Below are 20239 nucleotides of genomic sequence, written 5' to 3' on the forward strand. Positions count from 1 at the left end.
TAAACCACCTTCTCCATGGGCACCTTGTGTTCAGCACTAAACCCATCTTCTCCATGGGGACCTTGTGTTCAGCACTAAACCACCTTCTCCATCGGGGACCTTGTGTTCAGCACTAAACCATCTTCTCCATGGGGACCTTGTGTTCAGCACTAAACCACCTTCTCCATGGGGACCTTGTGTTCAGCCACTAAACCACCTTCTCCATGGGGACCTTGTGTTCAGCACTAAACCACCTTCTCCATGGGGACCTTGTGTTCAGCACTAAACCACCTTCTCCATGGGGACCTTGTGTTCAGCACTAAACCACCTTCTCCAGGACCTTTTCGATCTCGCACTAATCCACATTCACCATGGGGACCTTGTGTTCAGCACTAAACCACCTTCTCCATGGGGACCTTGTGTTCAGCCACTAAACCACCTTCTCCATGGGGACCTTGTGTTCAGCACTAACCACCTTCTCCATGGGGACCTTGTGTTCAGCCTCAGCCTACATCACGAGGCGATGCGACCTTCATTTTTGCAATTATTCTGTTAAGTGGAGTCCATTTTATTTTGTGTAGCCCAGTATCACAAACTGCCATTTTGCCTCAAGGGACTTTACAGCAACACAAATCCTGTCTTTAGATCCTCACATCAGATGAGGAACATCTCCCTAAAAACCCTGTAACAGGGAGGAAAATGGGAAGAACGCTCAGGGAGAGCAACAGAGGAGGATCTCTCTCCCAAGGGGGATAGCGTGCATTGATGTTGTGTTTACACAATGTACACAACACAGCACCTGAAAGAGGATAACACAATCATATGCAATTCTAACATTTATTCACATTTCTTTTGAGCTGCTCTGAGGGTTCTCAAGTACAACACATTGGGACATCACATTCCACCATGCAGACATAGTATTAGAACCACGTCTACACGGACAGATAGAAAACCCGTCTCGTGGCGGTGTGGACACACACCAGAACTGGTCCGGCCCTTGATGGAAGTCATTGTCATTTCTCAAAAGGTGATGCAGTGAAGGAACGTCAGCTGTCGTCCACAGTGATAAAATACATGTCTTGGCTACACAGACGAGCATACCGGTCCTCCGTGTTGGGTTGTAGGTGACAGCAGGACTGGGACCGGCGCTCTGAGTCCATGCTAACATTATTTTGGGATCACGGTACCACAGGTAGACTTTCGATGACAGGACAGAGACACTTTACTTTGTCATTGTACAGGTTATAATAACATGTGTTCTCTGCATGTAACCTTCCTGTTGTGTAGCAGCAGGGGGCAGCTGCAGCACCCGGGACCAACTCCCACTTCTCCTTTCCATTGCCTTGCTCAGGGGCACAGACAGGAGTAGTAACCCTAACATGCACGTCTTTTTGATGGTGGGAGGAAACCCACGCAGACACGGGGAGAACATGCAAACTCCACACAGAGAGGACCTGGGCTGGCCTGGGGTTCAAAGCCAGGAGGTTTTTGCTGTGAAGAGCAGTGCTAACCACTGGGCCACCGTGCCGCCCCTTTTTTAGAAATTGACATTTCTCTCCAAAATCTGTCCAAAATGTTCTAGCAAATTCGGGGGACAGCCAGAACCGCTGCAGCCGGGACGCGAGCCTGGGTCTCCTGCACCACAGGCAGCCATGTTAACCAGTCGACTAAAGGGTCCGACCCGTCAGCCAAGGGCTAGCGAGTCTAGTCATTCATGCTCGTTACACTATCGTAGCGTGTTCAGGTTCACCAGGGGGGTATAAGTGTTAGTTGTACACAGTTGGGGGGAGATGTTTCGTGGTTCCGGGGGGGTGGTACACTGTTGCCGGGTCAAGGGTTAGTGGATCGGGTCTATGGCGAGAGAGACGACCTGTGAGTCAGGTTTAATGGCGGTGTGTGTGGCGTGGCTGTGGCCGACAACAGGCATGAATAAAGCAAGGCTCAGTTGTAAGTTTCAAAGTGTGTGTTTGTTTTAATAGCGGTGGACGCTACAATACCTTCAGTAGCCATGTGACCATGTTTTCAAAATGGCCGAAGCTTTTTACCCGCCATGTTGGTCCAGTGTCTTGTCTGCACTATATTTTAGGACCAACAGGATCTGTGTCGTTCATAATCAAAGTGCTTTCTGAACCTGTGAGCCCTACAGCATGGGTCAAAGGTCAAAAAGGTCCCTTAGCACCGATCACTGCTACATGTGTGAGAAGGGCTGATTTTAGAAGGAAAAAACCAGAATCGGTAGAAAAGTCCTCTTTTTATCATCACATTCGTACTGCCTTCAAAACCCTGAACAACTTCAACCCACCACAACCCGGGAGTCACTGAACCCAGCCCGCCACTTTAATGACTCCCGGACAGCATCCGGACGTGGACCACTTCAGGCAGTGATGCGGCGCTGATTGGCCTTCTTCTGGCCCTGACAAAATGGATGTGAGTCTGAAGTGGCCCACATGGATAACGGCAAATATGGCCCAAATATGCCAAATCAAACGTGGGCCTTTTCTGGCAAAGATGCGGTGCTCTGGGGCAACATGTGGTCTGGATGTGACCCTGAAGTGGCCCGTGTGGTAAATGGTGAATATGGTCCAAATATCACAAAACAAATATGGCCACCTGTGGCAAATATGTGGCACATGCAGCATTGCTATGGCTTGGTTCTGGCCCAGATCTGGCAAAAAGGAGCGGACCGTCCAAGTGCCATCATTCCACGCAGTATGTGGGCCGGATGAAGGGTCGGTGTGAGGAGGTTCCGGGCCACAGCAGTTTTGCTATCTGGTTTGTTTTAAAATAGCCTGCTGGTAAAATTCTGTGTCTTTATTTAAAACACTGTAAGTTTACAGATTGGTCGGTTTCCTACGTGCTAATGTGAGATGACCCAGCCTGTTCACCACGCCAGCATACAAGACGTAACCTCACACTCAAGAGGAACTACACACAAACCAACGCAAGCATCTTAAACACACATTTTTGAGCCAGTGCACCAAGAAATATAAAACACCACACACACACACACACACACACACACACACACACACACACACACACACACACACACACACACACACACACACACACTCACTGCTGTCCCACTTCCAGTGTGTGTTGGTCTGATTAATGATGGCAGCAGCTGACCAGCTCTCAGCCAGCTGTCACAGGAAATCTATGCTCTCTCTCTCTCTCTCCTCTCTCTCTCGTCCACTTCTCCTCTCTCTCTCTCTCTTCCTCCCTCTCTCCTCTTCTCTTCTCTCTCTCTCTTCTCTCTCTCTCGTCTCTCTCGTCTCTCTCTCACCTCTCTCTCTCTCTTCGTCTCTCTCTCTTCTCTCTCCTCTCCTGTTCTCTCTCTCCTTCTCTCTACTCTCTCTCTCTCTTCTCTTCACTCTCTCTCCTCTCTCTCTCTCTCTTCCTCTTCTCTCCTCTCTCTCTCTCTGTCTCCTCCGTCGATCCTTCCCAACCATCTCCTTCTCCCTCGTCTCCTCTCTCTCATCTTCCTCTCTCTCAGTCTCTCTCTCTCTTCTTCTCCTCTCTCTCTCTCTCTCTCTCTCTCTCTCTCTTCTCTTCTCTCTGTGTGTCTGTCATCCGCCAAACACACACACACACACACACACACACACACACTCGTTTCTTTCTTTTTCCCCACGCAACTGCCGCTGTGGGTTCTGTGTTGCAAATTGTGGTCACTCACTCATGGCTGACGTGAGAGGTGTAGAACATTATGTTGGACATGTAACAGCCACCGTACTGAGGTAACCGCCCACTACTGCTACAGGAAGTACGTCAGCAGTCGGTCTGCCGGTGAGGTAGGCGGGAGTTCGGTAAGATTAGCTGAGGTGGCAGTCATACAAATGGTTCTGTTGATAGACGTGCAGAACTACATTAACACCATTCATTTCTGTCAAAACAAAAGAGAGTTCCAACTGTTTATATTGTAGCGAATTCGGGGGGGGGGGGCAGCCACAGGAACTGCCGCGGCCGGGACGCGAACCCGTATCGCCCGCACCGCGGGAGACGTCGCTAACCGCTCTACTAGAGGTTCAGACCCGTCAGTCAGCGGCCAACGTGTCTCCTTATCCATGCACGTTACAATATGTAACTTAACATTTGTGTTCAGTGTCCAGTTTATGTACGTTTGTTGTATTCTTATTGTATTGTAGCGAATTCGGGGGACAACGCAACCATAGGAACTGCCGCGGCCGGGACGCGAACCCGTATCGCCCGCACCGCAGGAGGCATCGCTAACCGCTAGACTAAAGGGTCAGACCCGTCAGCCAGTGGCCAGCGTGTCTTCTTATCCATGCACGTTACAGTATGTTTGTTCTTTGTCGTTAAATAAAGATTTTAAATAAAATCCAATACATGTTTGACATGTAACGGCCACCGTACTAAGGTAACCGCCTGCCTGCTACTGCTACAGGAAGTACGTCAGCAGTCGGTCCGCCGGGTAGATGGGCGTGAGTTCGGTAGCGCGGGGAGCAGTAACCGCAGTCGGCTTTGCTCGCCGGACCTTCCGTGGGAACTCGAGCCGTCCGAGGAGAAACACGGGACCCCGACACCAGAGGATCCCCCCCCCCCGTACTCTCTGACCCACCAGCCCACCAGCAGGGGACGTGTCGGCCCCGGCGGCCAACGTGAGGAAAAAGGAGCTGAACGCGAACCGCCGCGGAGCGGACGAAGCCTCCGAGAAAGCGCAAAAGGAAGTTACCGAGGAAGTCCAACGGGAACTTGATAGGTCGGATGAGCAGGCCAGCGAGGAGATCTTACAAGTAGAACAGAGGTACAGTAAACCTCGTCAGCCGGTCTTTCAGAAGAGGTCAGAACTGGTCGTCAAAATCCCAGGCTTCTGGGTCACCACGTTCGCCAACCATCCACAAGTATCTGCCCTACTGGGAGAGGAAGACGAGGAGGCCCTTCATTACCTGAGCCGAGTGGAGGTGACGGAGTTTGAAGACATCAAGCCAGGCTACACAATAGATTTGTATTTTGAACACAACCCGTACTTCGAAAACAAAGTACTTTCCAAAGAGTTTCGGAGCCCCATCTTCAGAGTCAACAGAGATCAAATGGAAGTCAGGAATGGCTCTGACCAAGCGCTCCAGCCAGACGCAAACCAAAGCGAGGAAGAAGAGGCAGCGTGAAGAACCGGAGAGCTTCTTCACCTGGTCCACTGACCACGCTGATGCTGGGGCTGATGAGCTGGGAGAAGCCATTCAGGAGGACATCTGGCCAAACCCTCTGCTGTACCTCTTCGTTCCTGACACGGATGATGACGAGGGTGAACGTGAGGATGATGATGGTGAAGAAGGCCTGGAGGACATAGATAAGGAAGATGGAGAGGGTGATGATGAAGAAGATGACTAAAATCGACATTATCCACCAAGACCCCTCAACCTTCACTTCCCTGTTTGTTTGTTTTTTCCACCCATGATCGGGAGCAAAGTCTTTGTGTGTGTGTGTGTGTGTGTGTGTGTGTGTGTGTGTGTGTGTGTGTGTGTGTGTGTGTGTGTGTGTGTGTTTCACTTCGGGTGTTGATCCCTTTAAACTTATTTTTCCTGTGTGGTTAACGAGTTACCAGCTCATTCCTGTCACCTGTAATGTTTTGGGGGGGAGGGTGGGGGGGTGCTTGGGTTACTGGAGGGTGGGTGCTTGGGTTACTGGAGGGGGGGTGCTTGGGTTAGTGGGGGGGGGTGCTTGGGTTACTGGAAGGGGGGTGCTTGGGTTACTGGAGGGGGGTGCTTGGGTTAGTGGAGAGTGGTTATCTTGACACCAATTCTATTGATTATTGTTCACTGTATTGTTTTACAGATATCATGAAATGACATTTTTAATAAAGAACAAAATGAGAAAACAACAGCTTGTGTAGTTTGGCCCGCACTGCTTCATGGGAAGTTAATCACCTGTTAACTCGAGAAACTGACATTTATCCGCCCTTTCATTTGCCGCTGGGGGGGCTGTTTTAAATGTGAGGTGTACAACAAGAGGCGGGAGTTGGGTAGGTTAGCGGAGGTGGCAGTTCTACAAGTTGTTGTGTTGTTCCAGTTAATGAACTTGTTGAACGTTCTCCAGGCTCGTGCTCCAGACTCGTTCTCCAGGCTCGTGCTCCAGACTCGTTCTCCAGGCTCGTGCTCCAAGCTCGTGCTCGAGGCTCGTTCTCCATGCTCGTGCTCCAGGCTCGTTCTCCAGACTCGTGCTCCAGGCTCGTTCTCCAAGCTCGTTCTCCAGGCTCGTTCTCCAGGCTCGTGCTCCAGGCTCGTTCTCCAGACTCGTTCTCCAAGCTCGTTCTCCAAGCTCGTGCTCCAGGCTCGTTCTCCAGACTCGTTCTCCAAGCTCGTTCTCCAGGCTCGTTCTCCAGGCTCGTCACTGTACAAGAGGAACGTTTAGTAGGCCACGCTGGTGTCCGTGTTATGACAGACGAGTCGTGGTGCTGACGAACTCTTTTTACTGAAAGCGATTCATTTACAAAACATAAGGACACACAAACCATGACAGTAAACACCTCAACACACAAGGCACCTTAGGTGAGGAAGAGAACTTAACTTGTGTAAAACAAAATATATAACACACATGATGGAGAATAGAAGAAATTAATAGATAAAACAAATTAAAGATAATACGTAGTTGTCGTAGTTGCTGTAGGGGTGGGTCCCCAGATATGTTCAGGTCTCCATAAGCTGTGAGGAGACATGTTTTTATTTCACTCGTCTCGGAGCACTGAGGTGATCGTCCTCAAGGTTCCTGTTGGAAACAGAGCAAAGGGGTTTCAGTTTCCTCCATTTGGATGTGTGGATGAAACATGTCGCCTGGGGTATCAGGTTGTTCAAAACCAAGTCCCTCTTCATGTCCTTCATGTTGATACCACACACAGTATTTTCTCTGGTGAGAGGAGCAAGTTGGGTTTTGGTTACAGCCAGTCCTGCAAATCCTCCCACCGTGTCTCGGAGTACATGCAGTGGAAAACCAGCTGGTCAGTTGCTTCCATTCTGTATCACAGAAGCTGCAGAGTTTCTATGATCAGTACCACATGTCCTTCTTCACAGCTCACTGGAGGACAACTGTTATTCTTAATGGTGACGTGGACTTGTTGTGTCTCGGGGCTCACAGGATAAGTGATATGGTTCTCCATTTCTTAATGTCTGACCTAGAAGACAGTTGGACAGTCGAGTTTCTGTTTGATCGTATTGGGAACAGTGTGTTGTTTAGGTGGTTACGTATCAGTTTGGTTGAGTTTTCCTCAGCTCGAAAATCATGGCCATTAAAATTAAGCACAGGTAGCGCTATCCCACCCGGCTGTGTCTATGTTCTGGACTAACATTCTAAGTGACACGCCCGGCTGTGTCTATGCTCTGGACTAACATTCTAACACACACCCGGCTGTGTCTATGTTCTGGACTAATTTTAAGTGACAAGTCCGGCTGTGTCTATGTTCTGGACTAACATTCTAAGTGACACGCCCGGTTGTGTCTAGGTGCTGGACTAACATTCTAACACACACCCGGCTGTGTCTATGTTCTGGACTAATTCTAAGTGACAGGTCCGGCTGTGTCTATGTTCTGGACTAACATTCTAAGTGACACGCCCGGCTGTGTCTAGGTGCTGGACTAACATTCTAACACACACCCGGCTATGTCTGTGTTCTGGACTAATTCTAAGTGACACGTGTGCAGACTATGTCATATTTCGAGCAGAAGTTTTCATAAGATAGCCAGTATCCCTGGTCGTTAATTAGATGGGTTACTGACCAGATAATTTTTAACAAACTTCTGGGGAAACAATACCAAATACCATTTTTGTTCAGCGGGAAAGGTTTTAGCCGTTTCAATTTTAACACCGTGCTGACATACTCTTTGTATCTGGCTCGGAACACGACGACTTCCGGGCACAGCGCCCCCAGCGGTACACAGCCGGCAAAGCAGCGCCTCCTAAATTCCAACAGATGGCAGTAACGTGCCATCTAAGACCCGTAACAACGCTCACTACTGGTGATGACGACAAATAACGTTACAGATGTGGCATGCCATCGCTAGCTAGCTATATACTTAGCCCACTTTCACTTAGGACATGACTAATGCCTGGAACATAACCGCAACCAAATGTCAGGGTGCAACTGTTCCCTCATCTCCGTGATGCAGAAGAGTTGTGAAACAGTGGGAAAATCTGAGTATGACACAAACACAAAGACTGGTGTGACGGTGTGATGCTGATCCTGGGGGGGAGCAGGAAAGGGACCCCCGCTAGGCACGGGGTGCCGTGGGTCTGGATGGTTTCGTGTTTGTTTTGTTTTGTTTTTGGGGGGGGGGGTTGTGTATGTGTTTTATTATTGTTTTTGATGTATTTTGTCAGGTTGACACGGTAGTTAGCGCAGTCACCTCACAGCAAGAAGGTTCTGGGTTCGAGCCCTGGGGTAGTTCAACCTTGGGGGTCGTCCCCTGTGTGGACTTTGCATGTTCTCCCCGTGTCTGTGCGGGTTTCCTCCGGCGGCTCCGGTTTCCTCCCACAGTCCAGACATGGAGGTCAGGTGACTCGGCCATATTACGTTGTCCCTAGGTATCAATGTGAGTGTGTGTGTGTGTGTGTCTGTGTCGGCCCTGTGATGGCCTGGCGGCCTGTCCAGGGTGTCTCCCCGCCTGTCGCCCAGTGACTGCTGGGATAGGCTGCAGCATCCCCGCGGCGCTGAGAGCAGGATAAGCGGGTTGGATGATGGATGGATGCATGGGTTTTGTTGTTCATGTCTTCACATTGCTTGACATAGAAGCCAACATCAATTTGATCCCCTCTCTCTCTTTCTCTCTCTCGCTCTCTTGCCCGTCCAGTGATGAACAAAGGTCAGTGTGTGACTAAGTACTACCGCTGGATCCAGAAGAATGGTGGCTACATCTGGATCCAGTCCAGCGCCACCATCGCCATCAACGCCAAGAACTCCAGTGACAAAAACATCATCTGGGTCAACTATGTCCTCAGGTCAGAGGTCAACACAGACGCTAAAAACACACCCACCCACCCACACACACACACACACACACACACACACAGCCCAAAAATAATGAGGTAAAAAAACACATGTATGACAACACACCCACGTCTGTACAACCAGTCAGATATTTTTGGCTGTTTTGGTTTTATTGGGTCGAACTTGGACATTAGCTTTGAATGGGCAAATGGACTCAGTGGTATTGTTGCAGGATGAAATTTGCATATTGTCATGTCAGAACATAATGTTGCTGTCTAAATTACTGACAATCTGAAATGTCTCACAAAATGAGGTGTAAAATAAGTGGGGGGTATTATTTGAAAACCAGTTTTGGTGTTATACTGTTATAATGACATTACCAAACAGTCCTATGGGATGAACCTCGTCTGCATCTGAAACATAATAGACATGTAAGTAAAGTCCCCTATGATTATTGTGGTCGCACTTTAGGTACACAGATAAGACGTAACAAGCCGTACTTTGTATCAAATTACACAAAAGCTAGAAATATGTTCTTATTAGACAGTAAACAGTTATACCCTAATTAGACACTATACATCTAAATTATGTTGTAATTATAAACCACGTATTTTGCCGTTAAGACCCAAAATATACATAGACACTGTTACACCAAATTATACTCTAATTACAAACCAATCACATCTGGTCGCTACTTCACACGTCCCTCGTATCCTGGCTGTTCTCTGGAGTCCCGTGGGGTCCGTAGGTGGTGATACATAGTCTAATACATGCTTCCTCCACGCTCTACTCCCATACCAGTGAAGACACCAGACCAGTAGATATGACAGGATGTCAGATTTAAGTTGGGGATATCGTTGCGAGCCCAGTAGGCTCGGGCAGTTGGACGAATATATCGGCTATCAGTGATTGGCTTAGTCCAAGTGGCACGGTGGCCCAGTGGTTAGCCCGGCACCTCACAGCAAGAAGGTCCTGGGTTCGAACCCCAGGGTCGTCGAACCTTGGAGGTCATCCTAGGTCGTCCTCTGTGTGGAGTTTGCATGTTCTCCCCGTGTCTGCGGTGGGTTTTCTCCGGGTGCTCCGGTTTCCCCCACCATCAAAGGGACATGCATGTTAGGGTTGGTACTCCTGTCTGTGCCCCTGACCGAGACGTGGTAAGAAGACAAACTGGAGTTGGTCCCCGGGTGCTGCACGGTGGCTGTCCACCGCTCCTAGCTACACAGCTAGGATGGGTTACATGCAGAGAGGAATTTCCCCACGGGGATCGATAAAGTACCTCATTTAATGCCATGTCCCCATCCGACCCCAGTAACTTCAGGCTATGGCCGTCTTTATTCCCCACCATCAGACCCTCATTAGACTTTCTTATGGGCTAATTTGTGACACTTTACAACAGAACTGCACTGTACGCTGAAGCAGGCCTCCTACGGCTTAAGGCACGTCAGATTTATGACTTTTTTTCATACCACTCGGAATGACATTTAAGACCAATTTTATAATAACCAAAATTGAAGGAAAAAAAATATCCCGGGTGTGGGTATGTGTCCTGGTCACTACACTAGTGCCTCCTGTGGTCGGTCGGGGCGCTTGTTCGGAGGGGGGGAGAACTGGGGGGAATAGCGTGATCCTCCCACGTGCTACGTCCCCCCTGGTGAAACTCCTCACTGTCGGGTGAAAAGAAGCAGCTGGTGACTCCACATGTATGGGAGGAGGCGTGTGGTAGTCTGCAGCCCTCCCCGGATCAGCAGAGGGGGTGGAGCAGGTACCGGGGCGGCTCGGAAGAGAGGGGTAACTGGCCAAGTACAGTTGCGGCGAAAAAGGGAGAAAAAGCTACAAAAAAATAAAACACCAATAACTTCAGTTTTGGGACAATTTCTTTTTTAAATTATTTCTGATTTCTCCCAATTTAGTGGCCAATCGATCCCTATTTTAGTTCCAACCCCCACCCTCATACTGCATGCGTTCGCCAACTGCATCTCTCCGGCCGGCAGTCTCGAAGGAGTCGCCTCGCCACTTCCGTGACAAGGCGACTCCAGGCCGAACCACTGCTTTTTCCCCACACAAACAGAGACACATTCAGGTGACAAACACAACCCGACTCCGCCCCCCTCCCGAAGACAGCGTTGCCAATGATTGCTGCTTCATGGAGTCCGGCCATAGTCGGATCTGACGAGACCGGGGCGCGAACCCCCGGTCCCCAGTGGGCAACTGCATCGACACAAAGCCGATGCTTAGACCGCTACACCACCGCGGACTAGAGGTTTTGGGACAATTTTGCCCAAATGTTTATCATACATGCCTTTTCTGGTCCAGTAGAAAAGTTACATGATCTACTCCATCCATCCATCCATCCCTTATCTTAACCGCTTATCAGATGTTGAAAAATAAAGTAGAACATTTTCTAGAGTGGAAGACATGGACAACAGTAAATCATGAATCATCAGCAAAAAGGCTGAGAACTGTAGCATAGCTATTCTACTGCATTCATCAAGTATTCTGTGTTTTAGCGACGCATCATAGGACAACATGCTTGCACAGAACTGACAGTCTGTCCTTTGCCATTTGACCCGGTTACCCCTTTTCACAGCTATGGCATGGATCTGCAGGCTTCTGTCAGTTCTGCCTCCACCTGTTTATTTTTCTCTTCTTCTTCCACCGTGCCAGGTTTGAAACACCTCTTGAACAAAATACACGGTGTCTCGTGTACACTGCCTGGTACCGGTTTCAGCCACGCCAGGAAATCTTGGCTGAATAGCCGCTTTTAATTGAATTTGCACTTACAGTAGCAGCTAGCTAGCTAGCGACAGTGGAGCCGCTGCTCGAAGCATCCCGACCACAAACAACATGAGTGTTGTTGGTTCCGCTATCCTGAGCTGCATGACGTTAAATTAACGTATGCGATTTCCTGCTTCCTGCAGATCCTAAAATTCTTTAAAAGCATTCAATCAAATCTTACTTTATTCAGACACATAGGTCCATATAAAAAAAGAAACAACAACAAAAATACAACACAGGACAATACCACAGAAATATGGCCAAAACAGCAGTTCACAAGTCCGTGGTGATTAAAACCTATACAGACATTTATTCCAGTGTTTCCAGAAACAAGAGGCTTGTCTTCATTCATCTAAAAATAAGGCCTTGCCTTAATTGGTATTAAAATGTCTTGAATCAATCTTTCAAAAATCTTAAAATGCTAAGACATAGCAAGTAGCATTTTCTGAACATTTTTTAACACTGCAATTTAAAATCTCAAAATAATTGTAACATCTATTTTTTTAAATAATTTGCTGAATGCTTCTCGCACTAGTGTTATGCAGCTCGGAAAGCGGAACCAACAACACTCGTGTTGTTTGTGGTCGGGATGCTTTGAGCAGCGGCTCCACTGTTGCTAGCTAGCTAGCTGCTACTGTAAGTGCAAATTCAATTAAAAGTGGCTATTCAGCCAAGATTTCCTGGCATGGCCGAAAGCGATACCAGGCAGTGTACACGAGGCACGGTGTATTTTGTTCCAAGAGGTGTTTCAAACCTGGCACGATGGAAGAAGAAGAGAAAAACAAACTCTGAGGCGACAAACACTCTGCAGGATGATGCCGACCAGCTGTATGTCTGCAGTAAACCACAAACCAAGTGACGTCAAAAAACAGTCACGTGACTCTGAAACATACCGGTCTGAACATCTGTCTATCTGAACATCTGTCTGCCTCTAGCTGAACATGTCTGCCCCTACCTGAACATCTGTCTGCCCCTACCTGAACATGTCTGCCTCTCGCTGAACATGTCTGCCCCTACCTGAACATGTCTGCCCCTACCTGAACATCTGTCTGCCTCTACCTGAACATCTGTCTGCCTCTATCTGAACGTGTCTGCCTCTACCTGAACATCTGTCTGCCTCTAGCTGAACGTGTCTGCCTCTACCTGAACATCTGTCTGCCTCTAGCTGAACATGTCTGCCCCTACCTGAACATCTGTCTGCCCCTACCTGAACATCTGTCTGCCTCTACCTGAACATCTGTCTGCCTCTAGCTGAACATGTCTGCCCCTACCTGAACATCTGTCTGCCCCTACCTGAACATCTGTCTGCCTCTACCTGAACATCTGTCTGCCTCTATCTGAACGTGTCTGCCTCTACCTGAACATCTGTCTGCCTCTAGCTGAACGTGTCTGCCTCTACCTGAACATCTGTCTGCCTCTACCTGAACATGTCTGCCTCTAGCTGAACATGTCTGCCCCTACCTGAACATCTGTCTGCCTCTACCTGAACATGTCTGCCTCTCGCTGAACATGTCTGCCCCTACCTGAACATCTGTCTGCCTCTACCTGAACATCTGTCTGCCTCTATCTGAACGTGTCTGCCTCTACCTGAACATCTGTCTGCCTCTAGCTGAACATGTTTGCCTCTACCTGAACATCTGTCTGCCTCTACCTGAACATCTGTCTGCCTCTACCTGAACATGTCTGCCTCTCGCTGAACATGTCTGCCCCTACCTGAACATCTGTCTTTCTCTACCTGAACATGTCTGCCTCTACCTGAACATGGATGCCCCTACCTGAACATCTGTCTGCCTCTACCTGAACATCTCTCTGCCTCTACCTGAACATGTCTGCCCCTACCTGAACATCTGTCTGCCTCTATCTGAACATCTGTCTGTCTCTACCTGAACGTGTCTGCCTCTACCTGAACATCTGTCTGCCTCTAGATGAACATCTGTCTGTCTCTACCTGAACATGTCTGTCTATCTGAATATCTGTCTGCCTCTATCTGGTCTCTATCTGAACATCTGTCTATCTCTCTCGTGTCCGACTGTCTACGTTTCTCTACCTGACTGACGACCTGCCTGTTTTTCTGTCTATCTGCCTTTGTCTGAATGTCTGACTGTATTTACATGTGGTCAATAATCTGATGAAAGTGATAATTTGATTGTCTGTCTTTCCGCTTGGGCATCAGTGTTTCTCAATCTGACTGTCTGTCTGTCTCCATAGTAACCCAGAGTATAAAGACACACCCCTGGACATCGTCCAGCTGCCCAATCTGCCAGAGAAGGCATCTGAGTCGTCAGAAACCTCCGACTCCGAGTCCGAGTCCAAGGAGAACTCTGGTAAGGGAGGAGGGGGAGGAGGAAGAGACAGGGATTAGAAAGAGAACTGGGTTTACGTTGCTCTGGTCAAAGGTTCTTGGTAAAAAAAGAAGGACAGCAATGAAGAGCAAGAAATAGTGAGAGGGGAAAAGCTCAAATAAAATGCTGGTACGCTGTACATGTTTGGGTGAGAGAAATGCATCCAATTACCAATGAAATGAGTAAGCTCAACAACAGGAAACAATGCGTGAATAAGACAAGGTGTTACTTGGGTGTCCGGGTAGCATAGCGGTCTATTCCGTTGCCTACCAACACAGGGATCGCCGGTTCGAATCCCCGTGTTACCTCCGGCTTGATCGGGCATTCCTACAGACACAGTTGGCTGTGTCTGTGGGTGGGAAGCCGGGTGTGGTTATGTGTCCTGCTCGCTGCACTAGCGCCTCCTCTGGTCGGCTGGGGGAATAGCGTGATCCTCCCACGCGCTACGTCCCCCTGGTGAAACTCCTCACTGTCAGGTGAAAAGAAGCAAGTGGTGACTCCACATGTATGGGAGGAGGTATGTGGTAGTCTGCAGCCCTCCCCGGATCACCAGAGGGGGTGGAACTGGGATGGCTCGGAAGAGTGGGGTAACTGGCCAGATACAATTGGGGAGAAAATCACAAAAAAAAAGAAAAGGTGTTATTCTAGCAGACATGGATCCTGTCTGGGTCAAGCAGGACAACTACTGCAGAGCACAAGCATGACGGGCACACGACCCCAGGACAGGAAGTGGGGACTGTAGTCTGATGTAGTGCAGTCATTTTGCCAGAGGTGGCCACGTTCCTTTAAGTTGTTGGGGTTTTGGAAATAAGATATGGAAGTATGAGGAGACATGAAGAGGAAAGGTCTCACCAGAAGAACATGTCAACACACATCTTAATGTTTCTAGAGTCACTCTGTCCACTTCATCTGGAACAGTATCAAAATATATAATTTCAGTTTTTACGACATCAAGACCAACGTACAACAAGTACTTTAGACAACAAGTGAAAGTGTAGAAGAGAAGTGTCCCCTCGTGCAACGAGTCCAGCGGGCTGGACAGGATTCAGCAGCAGCTGTTCTGGTTTTTTGGTGTTGGGACAGAATGTCAAAGTGATGCCAAACGCTGTGAGAGCCCGGCAGGACACGGCGGCCGGGTCCAAACCAGACCACTGTTCTGATTCCGGATCCAAACCCACGAGTAGAGCGGACTGCCAACATGTTGCCGCCGGCACAATTCCAGAATCCGTTTTGGAAGAAGACACGAGTTAATGAAACTAAATGGTTCATTATGTCATGGCAGACACGCTTCTGTCATCCAGACCAGGAATATTTAATGAGAACACCTTTCTGAGTCAGAGGTTTACAGCAACTCAGATTAAAGATGTGAACTATGCTTTACCGTCACACAACCAGTGTTTTACAAGAGAGAGGTGATTATTTTATATCCTCATCTCTGTAGGTAGACCTTTACCTGACGTCTCCAAAACTCTCATCACACTGCACAAGAGTTGTGTCGAGCCAGCGAAGTCAGCGGGGGCAGTTTTGTTTGTGACAGGGTAAAAGTGAGTTTGCACAGATATATTTTCCCCCGCAGGGAGCATGAAACCACGCCAGCTGGACAGACTGCCGTCCGCCATGTTGGCTCAGTTTATAATGACGCTGGTGTGTTAATGGGGCAACACGTCTGTGCGACACCAGTCAACGAGTTTGATCCAAAATACTAGAATTTACATCTGGGGGGGATTACCTGGTATTCATGACATGGTATTTCAAACCATAAACAATGTGACTGTTCCTTACTCTCAGACAGAAGGGTATTTCATGGTAGTTCATGCCTTCATTGCAGCAGTTATGTCTGAAAAAACTTTTTACATTTCAGACATCTTATTTTGTAACATTTTATTTCTATGTGAAATGAGTCAAACGTTCAAAGAAAAAAAGTTAAATTCATGGTCTAATTTTTCAGATCTAAGCATTCTTACCATTTCTGAAATGTCCCATGCAAAAACAAATTTATTTTCCTCATTTGTTCCAATTTTATCTTTAACGTACATCTATTTCATACTACGGTCTAGAAATTTACTAAAAGTTTCTTTATATGAGCGATGGTCGTCTCTTCCTAACAAACTCGGTGATTTTATATTAATGTCGTCCTGCACTGACTAAAACGTCACATGGATGAATGGACGGAGGGAGACTGAGAGAAGACGAGGGATCTTCTACCAAACTGAAACCAGCCAACAGCATATCAACGTCGAAATTCTTCTGAAAATGGCTGGCTGTGATTGGCTGTCAGTCAGATCAGTCTCCCGCCCCTCGTTCAGATATACATCAGATTGTGATTTGATGATCTAAATGCCATTTCACAGGTCTTAAAAAAACACCGACCTCCAGAAAACAGTTGAATTGATAATAGTAATAATAATATAACAACAACAATAATAATAATAGTAATAATAATAATGATGATAATATAACAATAATAATGAGCAAAAATAATGGTATAAATCAATAAAGCGCACAGAAAGTTGAATCAGTTTGTCTGGACACAAAGTTTATTGAGAAACGGTTCATCACTCGCTTCATCACCATGTGTACTGTTAGCAGAGGTGAATAGTACACATGGCCACTAACACGCTAGTTAACGCTCACCTCAATTTGCATATGAAACCGATTGTTTTGGGTCGTTCTGCCACTGTATTGTTTATAAAGGTGAGACTGAAGAGGTCACTTCAGAGAAACTTCAATTTCACCAATGTTCAACCAACGTTTCATCACTCAGATGAAGATGACGCGTTTCTCTCAATACACGTTGTGTCCACATGAACTGATTCAACTTCGTGTGATTTTCTTACCTGGGTTGTTGAGCAGGCGTAAAGTCAGTAATAAGCTGTACAAAAGACAGATTTTGTCCCTGCCCGTTTCTGCCTCTAACCTTCTTCTCACTCAACAGACAATGAGAACTCAAAGTCTGAAGGGAAGCCAGGCCGCCAATCAGAACACAGCGAGGACCCGGAGACGGATAGCAAGGGTCAGCAACAGCCCAGCCAATCACAGTCTTCTTCCGAACAGGAAATGAGGCGCCAGGAAGAGGGTGAAAGCTCCAGCAACCCCGAGAGCCAAGACAGCGACGACAGTCTAGAACCTTCTGACGGCGAGGGGGAGGAGCAGGAGGAGAGAGGAGGAGGGGGGAGGGTAGGGAGATTAGGAGAGCTGGGGGGACTTGGGGTCATCGGCGGGTTGGGGAGTCTGGGTGGGCTTCATATCAAAGTGGAGCATTATGGTGAGGGGGAGGAAGTCGAGCTTCACAACTCCCAGTCTTCCTCATCCGAGGAAGAGGACGAGGAAGAGGATGAGGAGGATGGGAGTGTGAAAGACTGCGACAGTGCCAATGACCTCGCCAATGCCAATGTCATTGCCACAACCGGCGGGAAACTCCAGAAAAGGAGGAAGAGGAGGAAAAAGCAGAAATGGGACGGGAGCCGCAGCAGGAGGCTCCGCCTTTCCTCGACTACACCCAGCCCCGTTGCCATGGGAGATGCCACACCACTTATGGATGCCTCGCAGCCTACCACCTCCTCTACTCACCTCCTCCACACCACGACATCATCGAACAGTGCGGTGGCCTCTGTCCTGAAGATCAAGACAGAAATGTCAGAACCGATCAACTTTGACAATGACAGCAGCATCTGGAACTACCCACCCAACCGGGAGATCTCCAGAAATGAATCCCCCTACAGCATGACCTCTAAACCGGCTGCCCCTGGAGCTCACGAGGCCTTCTCCTCCCCACAGGGAGGCTCCCTTCAGGTGGCCATCCCAGACTCTGTCCTCACTCCACCCGGTACTGAGGGAGGCACCGGAGGAGCAAGAAAGCCTCCTTACAATGGAAACTCTGCCCCTTCCTCCACCTCCAGCGCTCCAAGCTTAGCTCCTCCCTCTAGCGCCTCTTCTTCTGACCCCCTCTCCCCTCCGCTCTCAGCGTCACCGCGGGACAAACAGCAGGGCACACCCACCACCTCTTCCTCCTCCTCTTCCTCATCTTCCTCCTCATCCCTACTGTACTCTGGTGACCTGGAGGCGCTGCAGCGGCTGCAGGCCGGTAACGTAGTTCTCCCGCTTGTCCACCGGGTCACAGGGACTCTGGCTTCAACCACAACGGCGCCACGGGTTTACACCACTGGGACAATCCGCTACGCCCCAGCCGACGTCACCCTGGCCATGGCGCAGGGGAACCTGCTCCCCAACGCTGCCATGAACTTTGTGGACAGCTCCAGCTTCAGCTTGGACCCCAAGACACCAATGGAGATGCTCTACCACCACGTCCACCGGCTCAACATGTCTGCCGCCGCTGCTGCTGGTCCATTTGTGGGCTCACCAGGGGCAGCAACAGGCGGGAATGGGGCCCTCGGTGGCCAGATGCCCACAGCGGCCAATGTGTTCACCACGGCAGAGGGACTCTTCTCCACGCTACCGTTCCCAGTGTACAGCAACGGCATTCACGCCACACAGACAACTCTGGAGAGGAAGGAGGACTAACGTTAAACGCTCGAGACCGCATTACTGTGTTCCCCAACCATCAACAACTGTGTCACTGAAAAAGACTACTTACTAGTAAAAAACAAAAAAAACAAACAAACAACAAAAAGAAAACAAAAAAAGACTAGTCACGTTCTTTTACCGACACGGCGCAAAACTGTGTTTCCAAGACAGGAGAAGGGGAAGGAAAGGAAGACAAATGTATTCTAGCACTTTGAATCTGACTGAGCTTGTGTAATAGACCTCAACCATCTCTCTTAATTCTCTCTTTCCCCCCCCTTCCCCTTCTCCTTCTCTCTCAATCTTTCCCTCCCTTTCTTCGCTCCCTTTTCTTGCAATCAGCGACAATTTTCTCTGAAACAACAGAAAAAACTGTTAATTCTTTATTGTAAAGAATTCCTTCTTTTTTCCTTTTTCTTTTTGCCTATGAGAGAATTCTAATGCCAAAGGACTCCACTGGAGCCCGAGGGAGACGCTTTTTAATTTGACTCGGTTGTGTGGCACCTTAATGAAGATGCTAGCCGAGTGTATTTGAAGGAGGATGGTACAGGGCTTTGTACGGACCGAAACTGTAAAGGGTTCTCCTCCGTATCTTGATGTGATCAAGACTTGAAGAAATGAATCCGAAGGAGAGGAGGAAACTCTGGCCGACGTCTCAGATAATCTTTTGAAAAAAGGTTTTAGAGGTTGTTTCTCAGCGAGGGAATGATTAGATCTGATAATTAATGCTGTTTTTTCTTTCTTTTTTTCCCCCTCCCTTTTTATAAATATATTCTAGCTCAGATTTAACTTACAAATCAAGCATAAAAAAGCAATTTCAGCCGGGTAACGATCTGTGAATAGAATGTTACTACTTCCTCTTTTTGTCCCAGGACATTACCTACAGGTCTATACCAAACATAACCTCCACTTTCCATTCTAACATCTCTCTCTGTCTGTTCCTTCTTTCTGTCTCGCTCTATCTCTCATAATCTCTGACCAGCTTCCTGTTTTACTGTCTAGAGCAGATATAGGGAAGGAAACATGTGCCATGGAATAGCAACGGTATCCAGGTTTTCCTTCCAACCGATCACCACAGCAGCTGATTTCACTGATTAGTCTGCTAACATTTAAAATCGGCTGGTTTTAATGATCGATTGGGATGAAAACCTGAATACTCTTGATACTCCGTGGCACGTGACCGCCTATGTTTGGTCTATTTTTTGTTCTTTCTTTTTGTCTCTATCTATGTATCTAGCTAGCTAGCTAGCAATCTAGGTTATCTCTACAGATTCATGGTGCTACTGATCACCCAGTAACCCTGATTCAGCTGGCTGAAGTTGGTACTGTAGCCGACCCACAGCTCGTGACAGACAGACTGACAGTTTTTGGGTGAGAAAAATATTGTATGTCATATTTTTCCCCCTTCAGGAGAGTGGAAACGTCTAAGCCCGTGATTCTCAATCAGGTCCTCAGGTACTACCAATACTGTTGGGCCATGTTTGAATACTCTGCTACAAACTAATAGAATATACTGCATACTAACATTATTACATAGAGTTTAGTACTTCATATCTATTAAAACATGTTTAGTAGTGTAACGTGCATGGATAAGTAGACACGTTGGTCCTTGACTAACGGGTCGGATCCTTTAGTCGACTGGTTAACGTTGTCACCCGCGGTGCGGGAGCCCCAGGTTCGCATC

The 20239-nt window shown here is 48.2% G+C and overlaps 1 protein-coding gene across 1 annotated transcript in view; it reads left to right on the plus strand.

Moving 5' to 3' along the window:
• Positions 1-18555, plus strand: part of LOC130126676 (neuronal PAS domain-containing protein 3) — a 508822-nt gene extending 490267 nt beyond the window's left edge. Inside the window, exons 10-12 of the mRNA XM_056296287.1 lie at positions 8781-8928; positions 13901-14016; positions 16970-18555. Coding sequence (XP_056152262.1) covers positions 8781-8928; positions 13901-14016; positions 16970-18555 — 1850 coding nt within the window. The remainder of the gene's footprint in view (positions 1-8780; positions 8929-13900; positions 14017-16969) is intronic.
• The last annotated feature ends 1684 nt before the right edge of the window (positions 18556-20239 follow it).

This window comes from Lampris incognitus, chromosome 16, assembly GCF_029633865.1.
Source record: "Lampris incognitus isolate fLamInc1 chromosome 16, fLamInc1.hap2, whole genome shotgun sequence".
Classification (NCBI taxonomy): domain Eukaryota; kingdom Metazoa; phylum Chordata; class Actinopteri; order Lampriformes; family Lampridae; genus Lampris; species Lampris incognitus.